Source organism: Melospiza melodia, chromosome 21, assembly GCF_035770615.1.
Source record: "Melospiza melodia melodia isolate bMelMel2 chromosome 21, bMelMel2.pri, whole genome shotgun sequence".
NCBI classification, from domain to species: domain Eukaryota; kingdom Metazoa; phylum Chordata; class Aves; order Passeriformes; family Passerellidae; genus Melospiza; species Melospiza melodia.
In genome coordinates, this window is record NC_086214.1 from 9,253,992 (window position 1) to 9,280,552 (window position 26,561).

Genomic DNA, 26,561 nt, shown 5'->3' on the forward strand with positions numbered 1-26,561 from the left:
GCTTCCGTCGCGGCTGCCAAATCCTCCTTCAGCTCCACCGGGTCTCGGCTCGCTGCTCCCCCGCCGTGCCCCGCCGGGCTGCGGCTGCCCGGGGATAGCGGGAGGATCCTCGGGGAGGCCGCGCCGGGGAGGACAAGATGGAGGTGTAAGGAAGGGCCTGAGGGGGAAGCACAGGGCACGGCCGGGCCTCGGAGCCGCCTTGCCGTGACCACAGCGGGGCTGCGGGGCATCTCAGCGGGGTTTGTGTGGGGAAAATCTCTATGGGGTGTGTGGGTGCATCTGTATGTGGCGTGGGAGGGGGTACATCCATGTCGGTCTGTGCGTGAGGGGTGGGAGGGTGCAATGGATCCGTGACGGGTGTGAGAGTCCAGTGAATCCATGGGGGTGTGAGGGTACAGTGGATCCGTGCGGGGTGTGAGTCTACAATAAATCCTTGAGGGGTTTATTGCACCCAGCAGTGAGTTCTGGTCAATGTCAGAAGGGTTTGTTTTATTAAAACTCCTGTCAGATAGGGTGTTGGGGTGAAAGGCAGCGTGGCTCTGCCTGAATCTCACTCTTGTCCCCTCCTGTCCCCTCCTGTCCCCTCTGCCCTGTGAGAGGCAAAATGGGAATTTTTCATTATTCCTGTGAGCTTTGTGTAGGAGCTGGAAATGCTGGAGAAGGGAAAAACCTGAGGAGTTTGTGCCAGCATTGCAAACACAGTAAGAGAGGCAGAATTTTGGCTGGTGGCTCTTTCAGGCCTTCGTACCATGTGTTTTGGGCACAAAACAATAAGATTTGACCTGTTTTGAAGCTTAAAATCTCATGAGTTCTGTGGAGCTGATTAAATTTCTAGTTTTCATTTAATTTTAATTTCTCTAGTGCGTGGGGACGCTCGTAGGATGTATCCCTCAAAGTCACTGAGCTCCTGCAGCTCTGTAATCCAGAGATGCTTCATTATCATTAAATCTTCTCTACTATAAGCATGAAAATCAGAAGTTGGTAAAAAATATGAAACATTTGCTGAAGTACAAGTTTGTATGACAGTCTTAATATGAATAGAAGCCTGCAGAGAAATGAGCTGTTCTGGCTGTTATACACTGAGAAAAATGCTTTTGATAGCATTAATAAAAAAATCTGTGATGCTTCTTACACATCCACTGAGTTTTTATTAATCTTCTTTTGCCTCCTGCCTGATTTGGAAGGGAAACTTTGCAACTCTCAAAGTTCTTACTGTGGATTTTTCTTACCAGAATTATTCTGTATTTCTCACCAGAATTATCTGTTATTAGAGAAAAGAGCTCTCAGAAAACTGTGTGGTTTAAATATACAACACGTGTGAAGCAGCAGACTTAAAAATATGAAGTGTCAGTGATATTTGTAAATGTGTGATGCCCTGTACTAAGGTATTTTTTATATATGCAGCCCTACTCAAGAGTATTTTGTTTTAGACTAAAATTTGGGCAAATATGAGCAATTTAAAGACCCTACAAAGTGTTTATGTTTTTGGGGTTACTATGAAAATTTTTAACTTTCTGCTTAAGTCTTAATCACATAAAAATTAAGCGAAGTGTTGAGCTGACTGCTTAAAAATACACATTAAACTCCATTATTCAGAATTCCTTGTTTCCCGACTGTAAAATTGGTAGCTGTGAGTCAGGACTGAAGGAAATTTTATTTCTATTGCAAAAATTGATCAGTTTATAGTTCTGATATTTCAGAGCTGTTGAAGATTTGAGACTGACTCGTTGGCAGAAGCGCAAAAATAAATTTTTTTTTCTGAACGGACAAAGCCGATTGGAGCGAAAAAGGAAAGAAGGAAAGGAATTATCTTAAATAATTTCATTCTCAACCCTTGATTCCGCAGCCTCATTTGCGTGGCCGCGTGTGGGTTTCCCCCCCTTTCAGCCGAAGAATTCCATACGTAATTGTCCCTATAGAATGTCTTTGATCCGCGGGGATTTCTGTAGGGCCCTGCTGAATGCAAACATTCTGAAGACTCGCATTTCCCTCCCGACAAAAGCTATATATGGTTTGGGGAACATGAATGAAAAACTAATGCGTGCCTGAGCTCACTTGCTGAAGTTTCACTCGGGTCAGCGAAATGGAAGTTGAAGTTCATCTCAGCGTATTTTAGAAGGTCCTTTTCATTTAAAAACAATGCTAGAACCTGTGGAAGTTTGTGGATGCATTTACCATTTGAAAGTGATGAACGTGACAGTTCTATTCAGGCCGTTCTCGGTGCTTAACATCACATTGTACCTTTTTTTTGTTGGTTTTTTTTATTTGCTTTTTCCTAAGCTGCTGCACAGACCTGAGAAAAGCTTTTTTTTTCCTTTTGTATGGAAACTTTCTGTTGTTGTGGCTGCTGACTGCTCAGCAGAATGTGTTGTTCAGGGAATAGAGGATGTTCTGGGGCAGGTTTTCTCCCTTTTTATACTTTAAATGTATAAATTTACAATATCCAGGAGGAATAAAGGCATGATGTGCTTGGCACTGCCAGCCTTGGATAAGGATTCTTGCTTAATGGGCACTGAGGAAGTGGAAAATGGGAAACTCACCCTTAATATAGGAACAGGCACATACAGATGGGAAGAATAAATTAAGAGGAAATGCAATAAATTGGTTTTTTTTTTCATTCAGTACAACACATAAAAATTAAACCCTGTTTATGTCTATACACACACACGTGTCCATGGTACTAAAATACTCAGGTTGCTCCTGACTGATAAAGACAATAGTGCTTGTAATCTGAATTCTTTTTTCCATCAGTTTTTATTTTAATAAAATCTGAGGCATTTTTTCCTAAGGAAGAAGCAAAGCAATTTGGTTTGAGTGTGTGAAATTGGCTGAGAGTAAAATAGGGTGACTGAGTGAAAGGAGTGTGTTGTACAAGGGTGTTATGATTTATGGGGCAAACTGTGCAAAATATCCTCAATATTTATTCACAATTTTACTGACAGCATGGAAAATATTTCCCAGAGATGGCAATTGTAGAATCACCAAAATAAGATGTCTTGGGGCTTTTTTTCTTTAACTTCTTTTAGTGTCTGTGAGTGGGCAAAGAAAAGCTTCAAACAGTTCCATTTGGATAATAATTAACTATTTTCATTTTTCCCTTTAGAAAAGATGCAAATGCGGCATTGCTGAGTAACTTTGAGGTAAGTTTCTCTTCATTCTGCTTTTAAAGCAGCAATTCCATGCTGTCATCAGTCCCTTGTATAATCTTTGGAAGCTGAAACTGGCAGTGGCAATCAGCAACACCTGCAGGGGATTTCCTCTTCCTTGCATTTGGTTTGGTTTCAAGGAAAAAAAAAAAACCAAAAAAAAAAAACCAAGAAAAAAAATCTTCTTTTTAAAGAAGATTTGGAAGAGGTTTTGCTAGTAATGGGTACTGTAGTATTGTTTGCTTGGTCTTGAGATTATTCTGAAAAATATAATGAGAGAGTATTTTCCTCTCTCATTTTAAGGGGAGTAGAAAGAAATGTTTAATTTACCTGGTTTAATTTAAGCCAGGTAATGGAAATATTTTCCTTTGCTGATTAATTTAATTTTTGGAGCAGTTTTAATAACCCAGGTGGTTTTGTCTGTGTTATTGTATTGCTGAAGCTGCTTTTTATTGCAGCTGTTTCATTCTGTTCTGAAGTTAATCTTGAGGTGTTTTGTCCTGCAAACAGCAGAGCAGCACCTGGTGAGTGGTAAGGAGGCATTTGGGATGAGCTCTGCTGAATTTCCTCTGAGAAATAGAGGAGACCCTGGCACCCAACTGGTATTCAATGTCTGGCTGTTAAAATAATGTCAAAAAAAACTAACAAATACGATTTTTTAAAGTACTGATTCACTCCAGCTGCTGATCCCTTTCCATTTGCTCCTCTCCCCAGTGGCAGTTCCACTGCAGAGCCAAAGTTGTGTAAATCCAGGGGATGCTTTGCACACCAGGTTCCACCAAAACTGCACATCCCTGTGAGCTTCTTGTCCTTTTGTGTTCTCAAAGCTCACAGCCTGAGTGATTGCAGCATTTCCAGGTTCCTCTTCCATGGAGGTGTGCAGTACTGGAGGGTTTGTAGCTGGCTGTGTTCATGTTTCTCACTGTCTGGAAATGTTTGGTGTTATTTCTCTGGAACTGTCAGTTTGTGATTCCCTGGGCTGGATCTTGAGTGAAGCCAGGTACAAATGAGGGGATGAACAGTGAGAAGGGCTCTGTTGGTTTACTCTGGGTATTGACTCTGGATGTACTGCAAAGCCTGAAGCAAAACATCTGAAAAAGTCCATCCATCTTGTCGGTTTCTCGGCTGTTTTAATGACCTGGAAAGGCCCGGGGTGGCCTTGGGCAGCCCGCGCTCCAAAGGACGAGAAGAGGCTTCAGGTTTTTTCTCAGTCTTCAGTGTTTATTAATTGTTTATCTAAAAGATTTTCTCTTGGCCCAACAGAGGTCTGCACAGCAGCCAGCCATGAGCACACTGAGAGCCCCCGGGGCGGTCACCTATCTTTATACTCAAAATTACGTATACAATATTTATCAATTTTCCCCAATACCTTTTACCCTTATTGACCAGTGCACCTTTAGTAATAACCAATCCCAAAGTGCCACCATCACCACAGAAGATGGAGGCCAAGAAGAAGAAGGACAGGACACGCCCCAATTCCTCCATCTTACTTCTTTAGACCCCCCTGTACAGAAATCCTAAACCCTGTGTTTCACATTCTAATTAACTTATCTCTTCACCATTCACCCAGTGAAATCCCCCCATCCTCATACAGGTGTCGTCTCCTGTGTAGGATCAAAGTCCAGCCACCAGACACTTCTGGCAACATCCCAGAACTCCTGAGCCCCCCAAGGGTGGTCTTGGTCACTCTGCACCTCAGTCCTGAGGTGCTGAGATCCCACACCATCTCTTTAAAATAGTCACAGCTTTAAAAACCAATTTACATCCTTATTCACCACTCTGGGGCCAAAACATTTCTCATTCCAGCTGTTGATCCATCCACTGGAACAACCACACAATTTTGTTGTTTGGCTGATAGGAATTTCCTCTTCATTTATGATTTCTTGCTGGAATATTTGTAGGTAAAATGCTCTCAGATGCTCTAAACCACTTTATTTTTATTTTTATCTTTATTTTTATCTTTATTTTTATTTTTAGGTGTACCAGTTACTTACTGATCTCAAGCAGCAGCGTAAGGAGAGTGGCAAAACCAAGCAGAGCTCTGGGCAGCAGAACCTGAACACAATCATGTATGAGGTGAGAAGCACTGGGAAAAATCCAGTTACCAGTTGGCTCAAGCTGCAATAATTCAATAATTCAAGCTGCAATGCTGTGTATTGATAATTTGGTATCAAATTTCCCCTCATTCAAACCATAATAAAATGTTTTATCTGCACTTTTCTGTGGTTGTAGGGTCACTGTGCTGTCAGGGCAGAGTTAGGCAGTTGCTGTTCTTAAAATCTATCAAAGAATTTCAACATTTCAAGAATTTCAACATTTCAAACCCCCTGGTTTTCAGCTGTTTAGTTTTGTTAGGATTTTTTTAATTCTAAAAATTCCATCCTTTTAAGACACAGGGCAGAGCTTGCCATCATCTGATGAATTTGTGATATCACCTAATGTGATAATTAAGATGATGATTTCAAAGCTGAGGCACAGATGATGTGATATTTTTTAATTAACAGAAGTAAATCAATCATTCCCAGCCAAAACAGATAATCTAAATTGATTTTTGATCCAAAGAAAAGCCAAACCCCACATACACATAACATCACTTGGATGCCAGGTGGGGAATAAACATTTCATCCCTTGCTGGGAAGGAATTCTAACATCTTATAATACAAATCTTACAATACAAATCCAAATTTATTTAAAATAAATTTAGCAACTTCCCAGAGCCTTGCAGAGGGAGCCATTGTGTGTGTGCTGCAGAATTGCATGAGCAGCAGTGCCTGGCAGGCAGCTGAAAGCTCTTTGCCTTTGCTTGCATGAGTAATTCTGTTGAGCCCTGAACCCACTCATGTGGATAAGATCTGGCCTAGGCTTTGGTTTTGTTTTAGTTCTGGCTTTGTTTGAAAAAGGTACAGAGGTTGTAATTCCTGAGCCTTGTGTTCAACAAAATAGGGGCTTACCAAAAATGGGAATTAAATCTTCCTGGAGACTGACAGTCTCCTCCTGCACCTCTGGGAAACAGCTGAGGGAGATCCTGTAAGTAAATTTGATCAGGATGCACCTGAAATCTTGAATTGCTGTGTTATTCTATGGGTTAAATACCTCTAGGTTGCTTGGTGTCAATTCTGGGTGGATTTTCTGTGTTTGACTGAAAGAAAAGCAGAATTTGATTTTATAGGGTTGTCTTTGGATTTCCTCACAAGCTCCCTGCAGATTTGGATCCATTGGCACTGAAGTAACTCCATAAAAGGAGTTTTGTTTTTCTGTGTTTTGGCTTTTTCATTGATTTGAAATTGCCAAAAAAAAAGATGAACCTGGAAGAGAAATTACTCCTGTGAAATAATTAATTTACATGACAATATAATGATTTAATTTCAATCACTGCTGGTGAATAACAGCTTAATTTTATCTGGAAAGGTCAGACAGGGCTTAAAGAAAAGAAAAATAAATTATATTGTTTAATTCAATCAACAATAAACATTATATTGTTTAATTCAATCAACAATAAACATTTAGGAAGAATTTAAGTCACTTCCAGTGAAAGGTCAGCTATGAACTGGAATTTTTGTGGAGTTTTTATCAACAAATTGTTTTTTTACTCAGTTCAGATTACTTTGTGTAATGTAATTCTTTTATCCACCTGCTCAATGTTGTTATTGTAAATAAAGCAAATTAATGGAACATTTTCTGTCAAAGTTAAGGTTGGTAGGTGTTACATGGAAAAAACTGATCAAAGTTTAATTGTCTCAATTAATTTTGAATAGCAAAATACCCTTGTAGATTTCATAACAAGCCTCTTAATCTGCTTCTATCAACTTAAAATTGCCTAAAATGCAGGTAAAGGGTAAAAACAAGGATAGATTTGACATCTTAAAGAGGGATTTCTGGGCTGGCAGTGAGAATATTCCTGGCACTGGGAACATGAAAACGGGTTTAGGATGAATTCAGCTTTTCCTGTGTGCTTTTAAAAGAGAAATTCCAAACAAGGAGCAAACCAAGCAAATGTCTCACAAACACAAGAGGGATTTTTTAGCAGGCAGAGCTAAAACTCAGCCCTTTCCTGTATTCCTCAGCTTGCAGTTTTGTGCATTGAACGGCTCAGATAAAGTTGATTTCCAAACCTGAATTGGTTGTCTAGGTTTACTTGAGACTTTTCAGAGTGCTTGTTCCATACACAACTGGTAAAACAAGTATTAATTAAATAATTAATAATTAATTAATTGGTAATTAAATAATACATCTTTTCTTTCTGTCCCTTGCAGACACTGAAGTACATCTCAAAAACACCCTGCAGGTACCAGAGCCCTGAGACTGTCAGGGAGTTCCTGGTAGCAATGAAAGACCATAAATTAACCAAGTAAGTGGAGCTGTGCATTGAACAGGAGTAAAAACTCAATTAATGCTGACAAACTGATCCTGTGGGCAGTGTGAGGATCTGATTCATGGATTTTAAGGATTTTCTGCCATTCTTTAAATGCTCAGCCAAACACATTTTCCTTCACTTGTGGCTATTTCCATCTTTATGTGCTGTTTGTGCAGGATCTCTGAGATCTACACTTCAGTTCTTTAAATATTGTATCAACCACCCCCCCTGTCCTCCCCAGCAGTTTCCTGTGGAGCTGAACACCCAGTTGTTATTTTGGGAAAGAAAAAGATTTCCACTGCAGTTCCAAGACTCCAAGGGCTTTTTTCCCCTCTGTGAGTGCTTGTCTTGAGGCACATAATCCTCCTGGAGCTCTGCAGAGTGGGACTGAAGCCTGATGTAAACAGAAATGGAATCAGCTGGCCAATTTTGGAGAGTTCTGATCACTCCTGACTCCTAAAGCAGAATAAACCCAATATTTAATGCTTCTAAATGACTCCTTCACTTAGAGGAGGAGTTTTTCAGACACTGAGTGTGTTTTTAGTCCCAAGGAGTTCATCCTCTGAGAAAGAGGCTTTTCCCTCATTTGGCTGTGCCACAGAATGCACACTGAGGGCCCTGCAGTGCTGCAGGGAGGTTTTTAGGCTGTCCAGAGCAGGGAGAGCAGATTGGCAGCTTTTTGTTGGACTTTCAGTGCCCCCTCTCTACAGCCAGGCACACCCAGCTCTGCTGTTCCTTGGGAATCCTGGCCTGGAACTGTGCTTGGAGAATTCTGCCTTCTTTGCCAGCTCAGTAAATCAGTGTTTAACCCTCATTTTATCCAGCAGGATACTCATTTATGTATCCTCATTATTTTCTGGAGGTATTGAAGCATGGAGTAAAGAAAATACTCTGCAATAAAAATACCAGAGGTGTAAAGAGGTGGTAATATGGCACTGAGAGGTCTTAAAATTGGCAGCAAACATTTTTTGAGTAGTAGTGAGCATCCTTTTCTTCTGGGTGTAAACCAGCCCTTTCTGAAGAGAAATAACCTTTGCTGGCAGTGCAGGGCAGCAGTTTAGGAAGAAGCAGCAGAGCAGGATTTTTTATAGTTAAACAACTGAATAATATTGGTGTAAAACTCCCATTAAAAATCAACAGGTTTATTCTTATTTAAAGCTCATTTCTAAACTTTTTCAGGTAGAATTTGACCAGAACCTGAGGATTAACTCTTAGTGTTATCACTTTCTGAGGGTTAACTCTTAGTGTTATCACTTCAGGTACCTTCACTGCAGCTGCTGCCAAGGTACAGCAGTTCATTATTTCAGTCTAGGAGATCTCCTAGAGTGAAATCCTAAACAATCTAAATTATGACAGAGAAACTTCCAGCTACAGATTCTCTGTGTCCCACAGTGCTGAGCACTTTTGTAGAAGCTCTACCCAAATATTCACCTTCCCACAGCTGCTTGTTCAGTGAACTGGGAAGGTTGGAACAGTTACAAGTTTTAAATGAGCTTTTGGACTGTTCCATTTTTTGTGGATGCTCTGAGGTGCCTTTGGGGCTGGGGATCATCCTGTGTGTCCTTTTCCTGAGGCACTGAAGCAAAGGAATTATTCCCAGATCATTTCTTGTGCATGGTGGCAGCAGGATGAGAATGAAGAGCAGCCAGTGGTGTAGGTGGCAAATTCACATTTGGTTTGTGAGCATCCTGTACAACTTTTATCTGGTAAAGAACTTCCCAACTCTGCCACGTGCTAGAATAAAACCCAGAATTGTTTTGTGTGATCCTGGCACTTCATTTTTTTCTGATCTTTTCCATTGTCAGGGCTCACCTGGCAGCCCCTTCACCCCAAAGCACAGAGGGCACAAGGGGTGAATTCTCTTTAGGGCATTTTATGTTAAACCACTTAAAGCAGTGATGCCTCCAAGGCAGTTTGGAGCTGCCTTTGGTTCCTACCCAAGGTCATTTCAACACTGCTCCTCTTGTTAAATAAAAAGGCTTTGATGATTTCCATCCTGTGGGATGCAGGTGGTGCTGAGGGATTTCATTCCAGCTGTGTGCAGAGAGCTTCCTTCCCTCAGAGAGGAAAGATTTGCAGTGTTTGCTCTTCCAGGACCTTGCTTGTGTGATCCCTGCAATGACCTCTCCTCCCACCAAGAGTAATGAGCTCCAGACTCTCTTTGCTGCTTCCTTTCTGGGTAAGGCACCCCAGAATGTGCTCTCTGAGCTGCTCTGACACTGTCAGTGCTGCTAACAGCTCTCTGCAGTGGCTGATTAGATTAATTTGTGTTAATTGGGGTCTGTCCTCACACAATTCAGTCTGGTTAAGGGTCAGCAGCACCCCATCACCCCAAACTGCTTCCCTGCCCTTTACATTCTTCTCATGACTCCACCTCTAATCAGAGAGGAAACAATTAACCAGCATGTTTATGCTGTTAATTAGGCTTAGCCTATTTCCTAATAGCAGAAGCCCAGGATTTGCAGCTGGCTGTGATTGCTGCCCTCAGCACTAGGCTGTGCTCGTGGATGGGAGAATCCCCAGCTGGGAGGAGACAGCAGCCAGGGAAACACCAGGAACTGAGGAACAGAGTTTTCAATCAAGGGAATTCTTATTTTTCCTTCCACAGCCCTGCAGGATGTCAGGTTGCACGTGATGTCTGTGCTCCTGTGAGAGAATAGGTAACATAATTCTGGCAAATTCTGAAAATCATCTCAAATCCTTCTGTTATCACTGATTTTTGCCACTCAAAAAATCAAGTTAGCACACTACCATCCATTTTGTAATGGATTTGTCTCTTTCTTGTTACAGACACAAAAAAAACCCTTCCTAAAAGGCAGATTTTAAAAAATCAATTTTAAAGATTTTCAAAACATCAGTGTGTGCAAACAAGTATTCCAGAGTAATTTCAGAAAGCTGCCTTGCTAAATGGAGCAAATTCAAAGCCAGATATTTCCCTGACACAGTTAAGGTGTGGTAAACCAGTTTTTCCCATAGTTTTTAATCATTACTTTGCTAAAATTCAAACTGTAGAACTGAGATATTTTTAAAACTACAGCTCTGAACCCACATAATGAATTTTATTATTACCTTGTTGAGGCCTCAGGCTTTGGCTGAAGCTCCAGTTCAGTGAGCCATGTTGTACTTGGAAATAGAATTTGCCACTAGCAGCTCATTTTCCAGTCTTAGTGCTGGAATGGCTTCATATTTGTAACTTATAGTGAATTGCATTTCATGAAAAGAACATTTATTAAACTGGAGTTCTGTAATTATGGTTCAATGAAAACTGGCTCTGCTTGTGCTTCTTCCTGCCACTGATATCCTATCTTGTATCTAATTTTGGGATAACCAAATTTCCAGTCACTGCATATTTTTATAATTTTAAAAGAACTGGTCAGGAACATTGCCCTTTATGTCTTTAAATCAACACAGCTGAGGAAGTGTTGAGCTGAAAATCTTCAGTACTTCTAGAAAATATTTTCCCTCATGACTGCCAAAAACTACAACAGATACAAACCTCTGCAATATGAAAGGCTGAAGGATTTGCTTTGTAATTTTTGTCTCCTCCAGAGCTTTCAAAATGAATATTCAGCAGCAAGTCAGCATTGTGCTCATTGAACAACAGCATCATTTAAGTGATTTTGAGATTTTTCTCAGCTTTTCCAGTGGGAATCCTTGTGGAGATTCACAGCACCACTGGGGCTGTGATTTCCCATTTTGGGGGATGCCTCCCTCAGCCAGACCCTGTGCTCAGGACTCAGGCACTAAAAGCTGCCATGGGTGATTGAGGAGCATGGGATTTATATTTCCAGCAGGAATCAAAGCCCTGCTTGTGTGTCCAGCTGTTCCTTCATGGTTTTCCCAGTAACCCTCAAACATCCCTTCCTCAGGATAAATTTGCTTCTGCTCAGGCACAGATGTTTGAAGGGTTTTTTTAGCTCTCTGTGCTGGATCTTGGCACTCTTCTCTCCTTACCCAGACCTCTTGCTGGAAAAACACTCTGGGAGTTCAGCAGATTAAAAAAGGGCAATACCAACACACAGAGGAGATTTTGGTTAGAATATAAACTGCAAAAATTAAAAATTTGCTTAGTGCTGACAGAAAATGGTGCATTTTGTGTGAATTTCCACAAGAGCATGCAAGTGTGGTGGAGTTTGCAGGGGTCTTAGGATGAGGGAAGAGATGAGAATGTTGACTCCATGTTTTAGAAGCCTTGATTTATTATTTTATGCTATATATTATATTCAAACTATACTAAAAGAATAGAATAAAGGATTTAATCAGAAGGCTAGCTAAGACTAGAAAAATAGCTATAACAAAGGCTTGTGACTGACTGACAGTCTGGACAGCTGGACTGTGATTGGCCATTAATTAGAAGCAACCAACATGGACCAATTAAAGATCTACTTGTTGCATTTTACAGCAGCAGATAACCATTGTTTACATTCTGTTTTTGAGGCTTCTCAACTTCTCAGGATAAAAAATCTTAAGGAAAGGATTTTTCATAAAACATGTCTGTGACATGCAAGTATTTGTATTATTTTCTAGAATGGATGTATCAATGTAGGATTGTGCTGTCTGTTCTGTTCTGTGATCTTGAACATGACCCAGAGGTGGTTTTTGTCCTGTAGAAATGTTTTTTAGGATTTTTAGGTTGGAACTCAACATTTTCACCTCCTCCAGCACTCTCCCCTCACACAGACCTCAGATCCCTTTTCCTCCCTATAATTGCACAGGTTTTTTGTCCCCTGCAGCCTGAGCTTTGTGTGTGTCCCCAAAGCCACTCCAGAGCATTTTTCCATCCTGGACAAGCTGAGCCCCAGGGCTGCAGGATGTGGGATTTCTCAGCAGGGATTGCCATGGTGGGATTTCATCAGGAATTGCCATGGTGGGATTTCATCAGGAATTGCCATGGTGGGATTTCTCTGCAGGAATTGCCCCATTGGGATTTCTCAGCAGGATTTGCCATGGTGGGATTTCTCAGCAGGGATTGCCATGGTGGGATTTCTCAGCAGGAATTGCCATGGTGGGATTTCTCAGCAGGGATTGCCATTGGGATTTCTCAGCAGGAATTGCCATGGTGGGATTTCATCAGGAATTGCCATTGGGATTTCTCAGCAGGAATTGCCCCATTGGGATTTCTCTGCAGGGATTGCCATTGGGATTTCTCAGCAGGAATTGCCCCATTGGGATTTCTCTGCAGGGATTTCCATCTTGGGATTTCTCAGCAGGGATTGCCATGGTGGGATTTCATCAGGAATTGCCCCATTGGGATTTCTCAGCAGGGATTGCCATCTTGGGATTTCTCAGCAGGGATTGCCATGGTGGGATTTCTCAGCAGGAATTGCCCCATTGGGATTTCTCAGCAGGAATTGCCATGGTGGGTTTCTCAGCAGGAATTGCCATGGTGGGATTTCTCAGCAGGCAGGTCCTGTACAAGTCTGCAGCACGGCCCATTAACTGATTAGTGGGATCTTGCTTTTATGTGAGAAAATTGCTTTCTCTGTCACTCATCTTTTGTATGGATTTGAATTTGAGTGAGCAGCTTTCATGTTCCAAACTGGTGCTAAAATCCAGGCAGGGCAGGGAAAATGCAGATGCTGAAGTCTGGGGGCAATGAAGCTGAAAATGTTCTTCACCTTCTGTTTGGATGAGTGGGACATTTCCCATTTTATTTAACAAGCACCAGCGTGCCCTGAGTGCTGTAGGAAGTGTAAAGATGAATTCATGGGAGCTGAAAAAAGTTAATTTTACTTTTTAGATTTAATGGAGCATGAACTAAATTCAAGCTTAGCTCTGTGCCCAAGCCAAACACTGCAATCAGGGCTGATCCCAATGCATGGTTGCTTTACTTAAAGCTAATCTCTGATGAAATTGTGGTTATTCAGGTTTTAATTTGTGTGTGTGCTGTCAGGAAATTCCAGGTACACAGAGAGCCTTATCCCAGCAGTCAGTTTGTGGGATCAGGAAATTCCAGGTACACAAAGAGCCTGATCCCAGCAGTCAGATTTTGGGATCAGACCCAGAGCTTCATCCCAGCAGTCAGTTTTTTTGGGATCAGGAAATTCCAGGTACACAACCTGACCTCAGCATTCAGTTTTTGGAATCAGACCCAGATCCTGATCCCAGCAGTCAATTTTTGGGATCAATATTAAAAAGGTGCAGTGGGTACTGAGCTCCCACTCAAACCTCTGCCTTCTGCTGAGGGCTGAGCAATCCAGTTTCCTCTAAAATGCATTTTAGAGACATTTTGGGAGTGTTTGTTTCATTGCTTCCCTCATAATTACACATTACCATGCCTAAAGATCCTTGTGTCGGGGTGTTAATTAGTGCCTGTGCTGCACAAGCAGTTCCAGATGAAATATGGCATTTTTTATGCAGCTTTTGGGGCTTTTTTTTGCTCCCTGCTGCTCGTTCCTTTGTGTTGTTCTGCATCATTTTCCAGTAGGGAGCTTTGCTGATCAAAACCAGCCATGAAATCCTTCAGCTGCCACATCTGAATGTGTTAATCACTGTCAGTTCTCTCTCATTCTTCTGTTCACATTTACAAAAACTGCAAATCCCCTGAAATGATGCTTTTAGGATCTGTTTGGCCTGAGTGTAAAATTTCTGTCTATCCCTAATGAGTTGGAGTGCTTATGAGCAAAAATCTCTTGGAGAAGTGACCTTTTTTTGTTGTGCCCTCTATTTCTCCAGGAAACACCAGCAGTTGCACTAATTGATTGTTTTAGTCACAATGTGTAATTGGTGTTAATTTATTTCTGCTTGCTGCTGCTGTGCCAGTAATCTTCCTGTGATAAACACAGCCCCACCTGCTTGAAAAGAACTCTGGATAAATCAGGTTTGCATTCTTCAGCTGAGCCATAAAATGGCTTTTGCCATTTGATCCTCTTTATTTGGCTCTGGGGTTTATATTTCAAGGATGTTACTTTGAAAAGAAGAGGATGAGGAAATTGATTTAATAAAAGTCAGGTAATGTGCTTTGTGTGGAGCTGGGGGATTGGGATGTGTTTTGCTGCAGAAGAGAAGAAAGAGTTGTTTGAGAAGGCTCTGAAGTGTCATGTGAGAGAAACTTGGGTAAAATATGAATTCATCACAGGCTGTCCTTGTGAGGAGGAGGAGGAGGAGGAGGGAGGTTTTTACAGGGAGGAGTTGTTGGAAACCTCTGGAAATTGAGCCCCAACATTTGCTTGGCCAGGGAGCAAAGCAGAGAGCACTGAAAGCACCAGCTCTGCCTCCATCAGGCACCAAAGCAGGGAATTCCCAGCTCTGGAGGAAAAATCTTTCAAAACTCCAGTTGAATTAGCCAGATTTTTATAGGATAAAATTATTATTTAATATTCTTTGCCCAGCTCTGCATGGCAGTGCTGCCTTCAGCTTTGCTTTTACACAAGTGAGTTTTATCTCTCATTGATTCCTTAAATCACCTGCTTTCCATGTCAAGGATTTGAGTGCTCATCTCCTGCCATTATTGGGTTTTATTCCTGATTTTTATGACTCTGGTAGATGGCAGCAGTTGTAAACACCTCATCTGTCTGTCTGAGTTCAGAGCAAAATCCAGTCTTGCTCTCCATGGCCTCATGTTGGAAACACCAAATTAACATGGGAAAACAAAGGAGGTGGATTCCCTGCTTCCCATCACCAGTGGAAACATATTTTATTTCTCCAAAAGCAAAGCAAATTAATAATAAATAATTTTCCTGGATCTTTCTGTTAGGGATTGTTAATATGTCGCAAATGCTGGATTGAAAATTCCCAAGCTTTTTCTTCTGAAGCTGAAAGTGATGATGAAAATGGAAATTTTAGCTGGATCATCCAGCAGCCAGTGGCAGAGACCTTTTGAAATGAAATTATATCTCTGAGGTATCTCCAGACACACAGAAATTGGTGGTTGCAAACATGGAGTGATCTATGTTCTCTTAAAAGCTGTGAGGTTTCCTTCTAAAATCCCCCAGGGGAAAACTCTCCAGAATAAATTTAAATATGCTTTAAACCATCCAGAATCAGTTGAAATAGGCTTTAAACACTCCAGAATCAGTGCAAATATGCTTTAAAGCCTCCAGAACCAGATTAAATATGCTTTAAACCACCCAGAATCAGTGTAAATATACTTTATTTAAACCTTTCAGAATCAGTTTAAATATGCTTTATTTTAAACCTTCCAGAATCAGTTTAAATATGCTTTAAACCCTCCAGAATAATTTTAAATATGCTTCAAAATGCCCTATAATAAAAAGTCAGGGATGTTCAGCTCACCATGAGAATGGTTCAGCTTTACTTAATGCTGAAGATGAAACATTTTTTTTTAAGGAACAACTTTCTCCACGTTTTTCTCTCTGAATGGAAAAGCAGATTTTAATTTTGTGCTTTTTAAAAATGTATTTCTACCTTAGAGAAGGTAATAAATGCCAAGATTTAGATTTTTCCAATTTGTAGTTCCCTGCTAGAAGTTTGTATTTGCAATGAGCTAAAAGAAAAAACCAAATTGCTGCTGTTTGATGGGATTGGAACTCCTTGGGTATGAAAATTGTTCTTGTGGTTGTGTGTTCATGGCAGAAGTTTTGGGTGTCTGCTGAGTTGTTTAACATTTCTGCAGACTTTAACAAAGCAGCAGTTAATTAATAATTAATGCTTGCACAGTAATGATCTCAGGGTCTCTGCTTGCCACCTTGGGCCAACAGCAGCATGGCTGAGCACAGGAAATTCCCCAGATCATTCAAATATCCAAATTATGGCCCTTCAGCCACACTGCAGAGCCAGGCAAGACCATTCCTGGCAGTGACATTTCATCCCTGAGTTACCAGCAGTGTTTGCATCACTGCAGCCACTGAGGGCACCCTCAAACCCCCAGTAATGTGCATTTTGCTTTTCACCCTCAAACCCCCAGTAATGTGCATTTTCCTCACTGTGTTTTCACCCTCAAACCCCCCAGTAATGTGCATTTTGCTTTTCACCCTCAAACCCCCAGTAATGTGCATTTTCCTCACTGTGTTTTCACCCTCAAACCCCCAGTAATGTGCATTTTCCTCACTGTGCTTTTCATCCTCAAAACCCCAAGAATTTGCATTTTCCTCACTGTGCATTTCACCCTCAAACCCCCAGCAATGTGCATTTTGCTTTTCACCCTCAAACCCCCAGTAATGTGCATTTTGCTTTTCACCCTCAAACCCCCAGTAATGTGCATTTTCCTCACTGTGTTTTCACCCTCAAACCCCCAGTAATGTGCATTTTCCTCACTGTTCATTTCACCCTCAAACCCCCAGTAATGTGCATTTTCCTCACTGTTCATTTCACCCTCAAACCCCCAGTAATGTGCATTTTCCTCATTGTGCATTTCACCCTCAAACCCCCAGTAATGTGCATTTTCCTCATTGTGCATTTCATCCTCACACCCCCAGTAATGTGCATTTTCCTCACTGTGTTTTCACCCTCAAACCCTCAGTAATGTGCATTTTCCTCACTGTTCATTTCACCCTCAAACCCCCAGTAATGTGCATTTTCCTCACTGTGCTTTTCACCCTCAAACCCCCAGTAATGTGCATTTTCTGTTTTGTGCATTTCATCCTCAAACCCCCAGTAATGTGCATTTCACCCTCAAACCCCCAGTAATGTGCATTTTCCTCACTGTGCATTTCACCCTCAAACCCCCAGTAATGTGCATTTTCCTCACTGTGCTTTTCACCCTCAAACCCCCAGTAATGTGCATTTTCCTCACTGTGTATTTCATCCTCAAACCCCCCAGTAATGTGCATTTTGCTTTTCACCCTCAAACCCCCAGCAATGTGCATTTTCCTCACTGTGCATTTCACCCTCAAACCCCCAGTAATGTGCATTTTCCTCACTGTGCTTTTCACCTTCAAACCCCACAGTAATGTGCATTTTCTTCCCTGTGCTTTTACCAGGGCAGAAAAGCTGCAGCTGCTCAACCACAGGCCTGTGAGTGCAGTGGAGATCCAGCTGGTGAGTACCAATGCCTGGGCCTGTCCAAGCAGCCTGAACCTTGGAGATAATTCAATAATTGCTTCCTCATGGGCCAGGGATTGAATGGATCCCTTCATTTTATGCACATTTTACATCCACGGCTTCAAATTCACTCAGCTTCCCCTCAGACAGATTCTCCACCTCTCTTTGTTTCATTTAAAATGCCCAATGGAGTCATTAAAGGTGATTTATCAAAGTGTTGTAAATAAGAATATAATTAATATTTTTGCTGTGCAACTCTGTGATGGAATACTTTATTTTTTTACATCTTCTCTGTTTTAAATACTTTATTTTATTACATCTTCCCTGCTTCAAATCCACTCACCTTCCTCTCAGACCAATTCTCCACCTCTCTTTTCACTTAAAATGCCCAATGAAGTCATTAAAGGTGATTTATTAAAGTATTCTAAATAATAATACATTCACTATTTTTGTTGTGCAGCTCTGTGATGGAATACTTTATTTTTTACATCTTCCCTGTTTTAAATCCACACAGCTTCCTCTCAGAGCCCTCTCAGACCAATTCTCCACCTCTCTTTTTTTAATTTAAAATGACCAATTCTCCACCTCTCTTTTTTAAATTTAAAATGCCCGATTCAGTCATTAAAGGTGACTTATAAAATTATTTTAAATAAGAATATATTTAATATTTTTGCTGTGCCACTCTGTGATGGAATACTTGATTTTTTTACATCTTCCCTGTTTTAAATGGTTTTTTTGTTACACTAAAATCCAAAATTCTAAAAAGAAATGAGCAATAATGCAGGATGAGAAGTGGATATAAAGTAGCCATTGTCAGTGTAAGGATAATTCAGCTGCACAGAGGAATTGTAACTAAATGGAAATAGATGCTGCTGTTCTCTCAAACATCTCCTCAGGACTACAAACCCCTGTGGTAATAAAGAGCTTGTTACACTCAGGATATTATTTCAATAAAGATCTCTTGCATTAAGAACATCTGTTTGCAATCTTGCCCTGGAAGCAAGCTGAGGAGGAACAGGATCAGATTTACTGGAAAGAAAAGGGGAAGGACTAAAGAGGGACCAGAGGAGCATTTTCCTTGTGTCACCAAGGAGCAGAGGTGGAAAAGCTGGAAGCCTCTCAGAGGAGATCAGTGTCCCCAGCAGCCCAAGCAGGAGCTTTATTCACTCAGAAACCACAATTAGAGCCTTTCTCACACCTTTGTTGGCTTCATGTGCTTAAACAGATTTATTTAATTGCCATCTGCAGCCTTTTCTTCCCTTCTTTAAATGCAGTCACCTTTTGGGGCTCTCAGGTCGCTGCATGGCTTTGGCTGTCTCTTCTCCTCTGTCCTACTTCCATTGTTATCCTGCCTACACAGAAAATATGATACAAAAATAATATATATATATATATTTAAGTATATATTTTATATATATTTAATATTTATTCTATTTATATATAATAATATATATTATTATGTGTATAATATATATAATATTAATATAATATATTATACATATATATTTTTAAGAAATATATTATATTAAATAAAATATTTTATTTTAAATATTTACATATTTATATATTGAAATATATATTATATATTATTGTATGTATAATATAATAGATATATTATATTAAGATATAATAGATATAATCGATATTATATATATTTAAAGAAATATATTAAACATAAACTATTTTATGTAAATATTTATATGTTTATATAATAGATTTTAAAATATAAAATATTAACTATAATATATAAGTTTAAATATATATTTAAATATATATTTAAATATATTTAAAGAAATATATTAAATATAAACGATTTTATATAAATATTTACATATTTATATTATAGATTTTAAAATATAAAATATTAGCTATAATATATTATATTAAATATATATTTAAATATATATTTAAATATATTTAAAGAAATATATTAAATATAAACTATTTTATATAAATACTTATATGTTTATATAATAGATTTTAAAATATAAAATATTAACTATAATATATTATTTTAAATATATATTTAAATATATATTTAAATATATTTAAAGAAATATATTAAACATAAACTATTTTATATAAATATTTACATATTTATATAATAGATTTTAAAATATAAATATTAGCTATAATATATTATATTAAATATATATTTAAATATATATTTATATCTATTTAAAGAAATATATTAAATATATCATTATATATAAACATATAAAAGAAAATTCTCTCTGAATGAAAAAGCAGATTTTGATTTTGTGCTTTTTAAAAACGTATTTCTACCTTGGAGAATTTCATACTTACAGGCTGGCACATTGTCTTTCATACTGGAAAATATTTTGGAAAATGAAAGATCTTAAGGGGGTTTAAACAGTTTATTTTCTCAACCATGTGTTTTGCCTTGCCTTTGGTTAATTATCTCTGAGGGACATTAATTCAATCATTCATTCTTTTACTTTATTTCTTTTTTTAATGTGTTTTTTGCTATTGATGTGGTGCTGAGCAGTTTCAAATCACTGCTCAAAGGAGGAAATCACAGTGATTTTCTCATCAAACATCTCCCTCCCCCACTGGATGTAAATTATGTGCTTGATTGCTTTGGAAATGATCAGAGCCCCTATTTCCTTTATTGCTGCACTTCACTGATTATTTAAAAATCTAATTCTTAGCTTATTATTCCAATGAACAATAGCTTTTAACCCACAGGTTGTTCTTTGATGCTGAGGTTTGTGGATCAAATGCTGAGAGAATTTCTCAGTTCCTTCAGGACTTTTTGGGGGTTCTTCAGTGTGGCTTTATTTATTCTTCATTCTTGATTTATTGTTATGGCTCAGGAGACTAAACCAAATAAACATTAGCACTGAAAGCAGCACAAGGAGGAGGATGAAGTCTCTTAAATTCTGTTTTTATTTGGGTAAGCACAAAAGATAGGTATGGTTTGAATTAGGGATGTTTGTCCTTGTTTCACTGAGTAAAAAAAAGGAATTTAGACAGTCCTGAGTGATTTTGTGCTTCCATTTGCCTGTGACATTTATTTACACCTTAATTTATGAATAAACACTTTAATCCCTGGGATTATCTTCATGGGCTGCCTGTGAATTTCTGAGAATTCAATTGGAGCTGCAGGGGGAACGTGCTGCTTTTGGTTTGAGCTGGGAGAATTTTACACCAATTAATTTATAAAGTTTTCCTCTTTGATTCGATGTAGAGCATTTTGGAAACTAAATGGGAGCATTGCTGATTTTATGAATATATTGCAATGGAAATTGAGTATCAAACTGCTCTAATTTGGGTGAAATAGAGATGATGAGTCCTGAGGTGAGTGAATAATCCTATTTCACAAGTAGCACACTCTGGGTATGGTGATGAATGACATTGATGTGCTGCAGCAAATTCTCTTTTAATGCAGAAATTACATTTCTGTCACACTCCCCACTTCTGCTCCTCACTCAAATCTGCAGATATTGAGGCCAGCAGCACTTTGGTCAGAAATACCCCAAACTTTGATCAGAAATAGCCCAAAATTTGGTCAGAAATACCCCAAACTTCGGTCAGAAACACCTCAGACTTTGGTCAGAAACACCTCAAATTTTGGTCAGAAATGCCCCAAGCTTTGGTCAGAAATAGCCCATTTTGGGTCAGAAATGCCCCAAACTTGGGTCAGAAGTACCCCAAACTTTGGTCAGAAACACCCCAAACTTGGGTGAGAAACACCCCAAACTTGGGTCAGAAACACCCCAAACATTGGTCAGAAATACCCCAATCTTTGGTCAGAAACACCCCAAACTTTGCTCAGAAATACCCCAATCTTTGGTCAGAAATACCCCAATCTTTGGTCAGAAATACCCCAACTTTGTTCAGAAACACCCCAGACTTTTCCCATGGCATCCTCTGAGAGGGGAACTGTTCCCATTAGGGCTGGGTGGCACTGCCAACATCAACATCTGAGCTCATCCCCTCCCTCCAAACATTTGCATTTTTGTTTTCTTTACTATAAACTTTGCATTCCTGGCTGCTGATGGACTCAGTCTGGCTCTGGAGCAGTTTCAGCCAGTGCAGGGCTTTTGGCTGGACATTTCCTCCAGGATTGGTGGAATTGCTCCTGGAAAAGGAGGCACCTGAATCCATTTGGGGTTTTTTTTGCCTCTTGGGCTGCTTTTTACATCTCATTTCTCTCCTCAGCACCATATTTCTTGGTGCTCTCAGCATCAGAGGTATTTTGTCTTGCAGCTGTAAATCTGAGGGCTGAGAACATCTGCTGAATGTAGGATGAGTGACCTCCTGTTCCCCTGAGATCTGTTTTCCTTTAGGACAGTTTCATTTGCCTCTTTATCTACATGCTGTCTGGGCTTAATTTTTGAATTTTTGTTGCTTTGCTGCTTCCTCACTGCTTATGTTGTCATAAATCATCTCAGGCTGGTTTTTTCACTTCCTGAAAGAGTGAAAAAAAATTTATTTTCACAGTTTGTGCTTTTGAGCCTTTGAAATCTCAAATAATATCACTACAAAATAAGGCTGAAATATCAATTTGACTAAGAAGCTGTCTGTCCATCCTGCTCTGTGTTGATTTGTGTCTGTGGGTGATTCCTGAGAGCTGCTGGAGAGACACCAAGAGGTGAATTTTGCTGCAGGAATTGAAGGAATTCCCACTTCCCTCTGGATGTGTCAGCAGAAGGGAGTTTGGGAGCTCCATCCCCTCATCAGTGCAGGATCTGACATCTCTAAAACAACATTTTAATGAAATCACTTAGAGCACCAGAGCATCTGAAACAGCAGAGATGGTTTTCTTTCTTCAGCTTCGTGCTCAGCTGGGATTTCTGGGGCTGCAGAGCAACCCCCAGAGCTGCTGTGTCTGTCCCTGCAGTCTGTCAGCCTCGTGCTGGGCCACAAAAATCACATCCCAGGGCTTGTTCATGCTGGGACTGGGGCATTACTCATCTGGAGTCACTGGGGAGCGGGGAAGAAAACAGGATTAGAATTCACATGTTCTGCTTAAAGTCAGGAGTTGGTAGGAGCTGATCAGAAATCCCTGCAGGAATTGAAGGAATTCCCACTTCCCTCTGGATGTGTCAGCAGAAGGGAATTTGGGAGCTCCGTCCCCTCTTTTTGTTTGAGTTCTGATGTCATCAGAGCAAGCACCTAAAGGAGAGAGTGGAGGGGAAAAGGGAGAGGAGATACAGATTTGGATAAAATTAAAATGGGAAGAGAGTTGGACTTTATGGATACAATAAATCAAATCTGAACAAGGCCAAGTGCTGTTTTCTGAGGGATGGTAACAAATGTGGGAGACGTTGGTTCAGTCTGGAGTGATCCAGGTGCCCAAAGCTCCTGGGCTGGTTCTTTGTGCAGCTCCTGCTCCCACAGCACCTACCCCACCTTGGAATGGAGTGTAACAGAAATGAAATTAATAACCCCATATCCTGAAATTAATAACCCCAATTCCAGAAAAGAATAACCCCATAATCCAATCTGAAAGGCAGGCTGATCATCCTCTGTGAGATTGAGCAGCAGAGCTCATTGCAGAGGAGGGATTTGTCAGCAGCACTGGCACCAAGGAGGGGCTGGAGCAGATTTGATCATGGAATCCCAATCCCAGAATAGTTTGGGCTGGGAGAGACCTGAAAGAACATTTAGTTCCAGGGATGTCTTCTACTTCCACAATTCCTGGAGTGGTGCTGGTGCTCCAAGGTGAGCTGAGATGATGCCCTGTAAATTGCTGGCAGGAATCAGCTGCAGGGGCTCTCCCAGCCAGGGCAGGAGGATGTGAGTGTGTGTGAGCACAGGGAATGCAGAGGAGCAGCTGCTGGGGAGCAGAGCCAGGGCTGCTGTTCAAGCCTGAGTCCTACAGTAGTTGCTGAGCCTGGAAAGCCACTCCACAGGGATTTCATCCTTTGATGGGGATAGTCCCCAGAAAGTCATTAACAAATGGAAATTCAGTGTGTGCCTTTTGCTGAGGAGTGGATTCTCTGTGTGTGTGCAGATCTGTGGATGATCCTGATGAAAGATGATCAGATTGTTTTTCTTCAGAGTCCTCTTTGCACAGAAATGAGTTGAAGTCCCACTCTGCTTTTCAGAAGGCATCTGAAGAGCTGGCAGTTGCAGCTAGAGCTGATTAAACCTGCATTGACTTGGAACCATCATTACTATAAATCACTCCTCTTCAAAGGCCATTCTCAAGGATTTGCTGTAAAAAAAAGACAACTCAAACCCCACAATCCTAATTGGTTTCATTTGTGTTTGAAGAGTTCTTCTGACTTGCTTTTCCAGTCCTCTGACAAGCTTTTTTCCCTTTTAACAGCTGCCTATAAATTAGGGCAGTTGTTTTACTGGTAGCAGTGATGGAAAAGCTGCCACAGCTCCACAGTGGGAGTAGGTCCCTAATTAATCTCCTGGAATCATGGAGTTGAGTTATGACAGTGTTTTTGATGTTGCTCAGAGCTTTTAAATGTCTTTATATCCAGGAGTCTCCCAATCCAAGCAAATTCCAGTGGGGTACAGCTGCTGTAGGATGAGGTGGTTTCTTTGATGGGCTGATTATTTCCTGCAGGTACTGCATGAGATGCCAAGGTCCAGGGAATTCCTCTCAGGATATCCCATGAAAACACAAAAACTTGGGAGAAAGGTCAGGAAAGTGAGGCTGCATCTGAGCTAAAGGAAAAGCCTGGCTCAGGACAAGGATGTGGAGGTTGAGGGAGGCTTTAGGGGAAGCCAGGCTGTTCCCAGGGTGGTGTTTGCCTTGCTGTAAGGAAATCAGGATCTCATTACACAGTGCCAATTGTCGTGCTGAACAATGGAGTTCTTTCTTTCTTTCTTTCTTTTTTCAAAATATTCCAAGAGTTCTGCTTTGTAAAATGCTTTTGTGATGAGCTCAGGCTGTGTCTTGACAAAGTCTTCCCTGCTGAGCTGAGTCCTTCTCCCTGAGGGAGGAAGTGTGGATTTGATGATGCCAATGGGGTTTTTTTGGGTTTTTTTTTTTGACCTGCAGATGGTGGAGGAAAGCGAGGAGAGGCTGACAGAGGAGCAGATCGAGTCCCTCCTGCAGACAGTCACCAACATCCTGCCAGGGGACCCAGAGGAGCAGCACAGGGACTCAGCAGTGGCAGCAGAACACAAAGGTGACCAGGCATAGCAGGCAGCACTTCCAGAAGAGAACCAGCTGCTCTTGCTCTGGGTTTGATACCAGTTCAATCCTGTATTATAACTGTAAAATAGATTCAGATTTTTATGATTTGGAGGTGATGAGGGAACCAATTGTTCACAAGGAAGCAGGGAAAAGGACACTATTGTTTGGGGGTTTTGTCATGAACGGGGGGTGGCAGTGCCAGGGTTGGCAGTGGAGCAGCCTCAGGAGTGCTGGGGCTCTGCATCTTTGGGGATTTTTCCTTTCCCCACAGAATCAGCACAGCAGTGCTGCAATGAGAATTCCTTTCAGCTTTGCAGCTGCCCAAGTGGCTTCCAGAGCAGTGCAAAACCAATTTTGGGGCTGTTTGCACAGCAGGAGCTCCCAAATCTGGGCATCATGGAATTGAGAGCATCTGTGGGAGGGCAACTCAAGGATGTCTGGGAGTCCCTTCTAAATAAAAGAGATCCAGATTCAATAAATCTGGATCCAGATTCTGCACTGAAACCAGGGAGCTGGAGGGGGGTTGAAGCTGTGAAATCAAAGCTGGGAGTGCCCAACCAGCAGAATATTGGGGTCTCTCTGCCCTCTGAACATTTATTGCAATATTCACACACACACAAGGCACTCCTGAGATGGAGAAATAAATGAAGCAACACTGAGCTCTTGATCTGGTTTGGGAAAATGAGAGTCAGGCCTGGATGAAGCAGAATTTCCTGAGCTTTTTTGTGTGATGAAGGATTTCAGCATCAAGTATTTCATGTTGAAAGCCTTTGTGATTATAATAAATCATCTGTGTGTGAATATCCACACAAAGTCAGCCACTGGTTTAAATTGTGGCTGCAGACCATTCTTTTATAATTATTATGATGTACTGGAAATAGAAATAAAATTTTAAGTACATCCTGGGAGTTTTGTGACTTACAGACGAGATCAAATCACAATATCTGGCTTTCCCCCCCCCCCCCCCCTCAGCTCTGTCATGGGTTTATTTTGTGTTTTTATGCAGAGAATTTGTGCTTTCTGAGCTTCAGTTGTGCAGTGTATGAAAGGGACTGATAAATTCCACTGTCTGGGGGATTTGTCATATTTGTTTCCATGGTATTTAAGCTTCTTTGATGTTTGGAGAGGAAAGAAAATTATTGGAAAAATATATTTGTTGCCTTTTAAAAGATCATTTATCATACATTAAATGCCTTCCAAGGCTGGAGACTCAAGACTGGGTTTGTTTGGTGTTGGAGGGGGAAAGTTTTTGATGGGTTTGTGATACCTCAATGTATATTTTTCTCTCCAAAAGGGAATTAAAACGAGAGATAAGTGGATCATAGCATGGAAAGACACACAATTAATTTTAAAATTAACATTTTTATTCACAGCAGCCCCTGATTTTGTTTGACAGGCTGCAGCCTTGGGCTGCAAGTGTTTACATTTTGATCTAAAATGAAGTTATTGAGATTTGTTCTGAACATATCAAAAGCAGCTGGAGCAGCCTGTAAATATCTTCAGCCAACAAGAGCAGCTCAGCAGATCCCTGAAGCTGGGTGTTCCATCTTGGGAATTGATTTGTGGCTGGGCTCAGTTTCTGCCAGCAGCTGGGTGCCTGTGGGGTGCTGTGCAGGATGCAGAACTCCTCACTTGCTGCTGCACTGAACCTTTCAGTGTATCAGTTCCAGATGTTAACAGCTGGTAGCCCTCTGTGAACCCATCCATGGCTTGTAAGCAATAATTCCCCTAAAAATCCAGTGCTGAACAACATTTGAAAGGCTCTGGGCTTGTGGCTTGTGCACTGCATCAAGAAATGAGTTTTAAAGCTGTAAATTCAGGTGAGGATTTGCTCTGAGCACAGGTTTGAGTTGTGTTGTTTGATCTTTTCTGGGTCAGAACCCCCAGATCAGAAATGATTTATGCAGGTATCACCTTGCTGATGTGATTTCCCAATGTCCTGAATATCACACAGAAGATCTGCCAGTCTCCCACATTGCTTTTTATTCCCTTA

General features: G+C 40.6%; 1 protein-coding gene across 1 annotated transcript; it reads left to right on the forward strand.

Annotated features, from left to right (window-relative positions):
* CRCP (CGRP receptor component) lies at window positions 1-25,782 on the forward strand. The gene is made up of 6 exons (XM_063174117.1): window positions 1-145; window positions 3,104-3,140; window positions 5,124-5,222; window positions 7,400-7,494; window positions 17,382-17,439; window positions 24,431-25,782. Exons 1-6 carry the CDS (start codon window positions 138-140, stop codon window positions 24,572-24,574), a joined length of 441 nt encoding a protein of 146 aa, XP_063030187.1. The 5' UTR covers window positions 1-137; the 3' UTR covers window positions 24,575-25,782.
* Window positions 25,783-26,561: the final 779 nt, after the last annotated feature.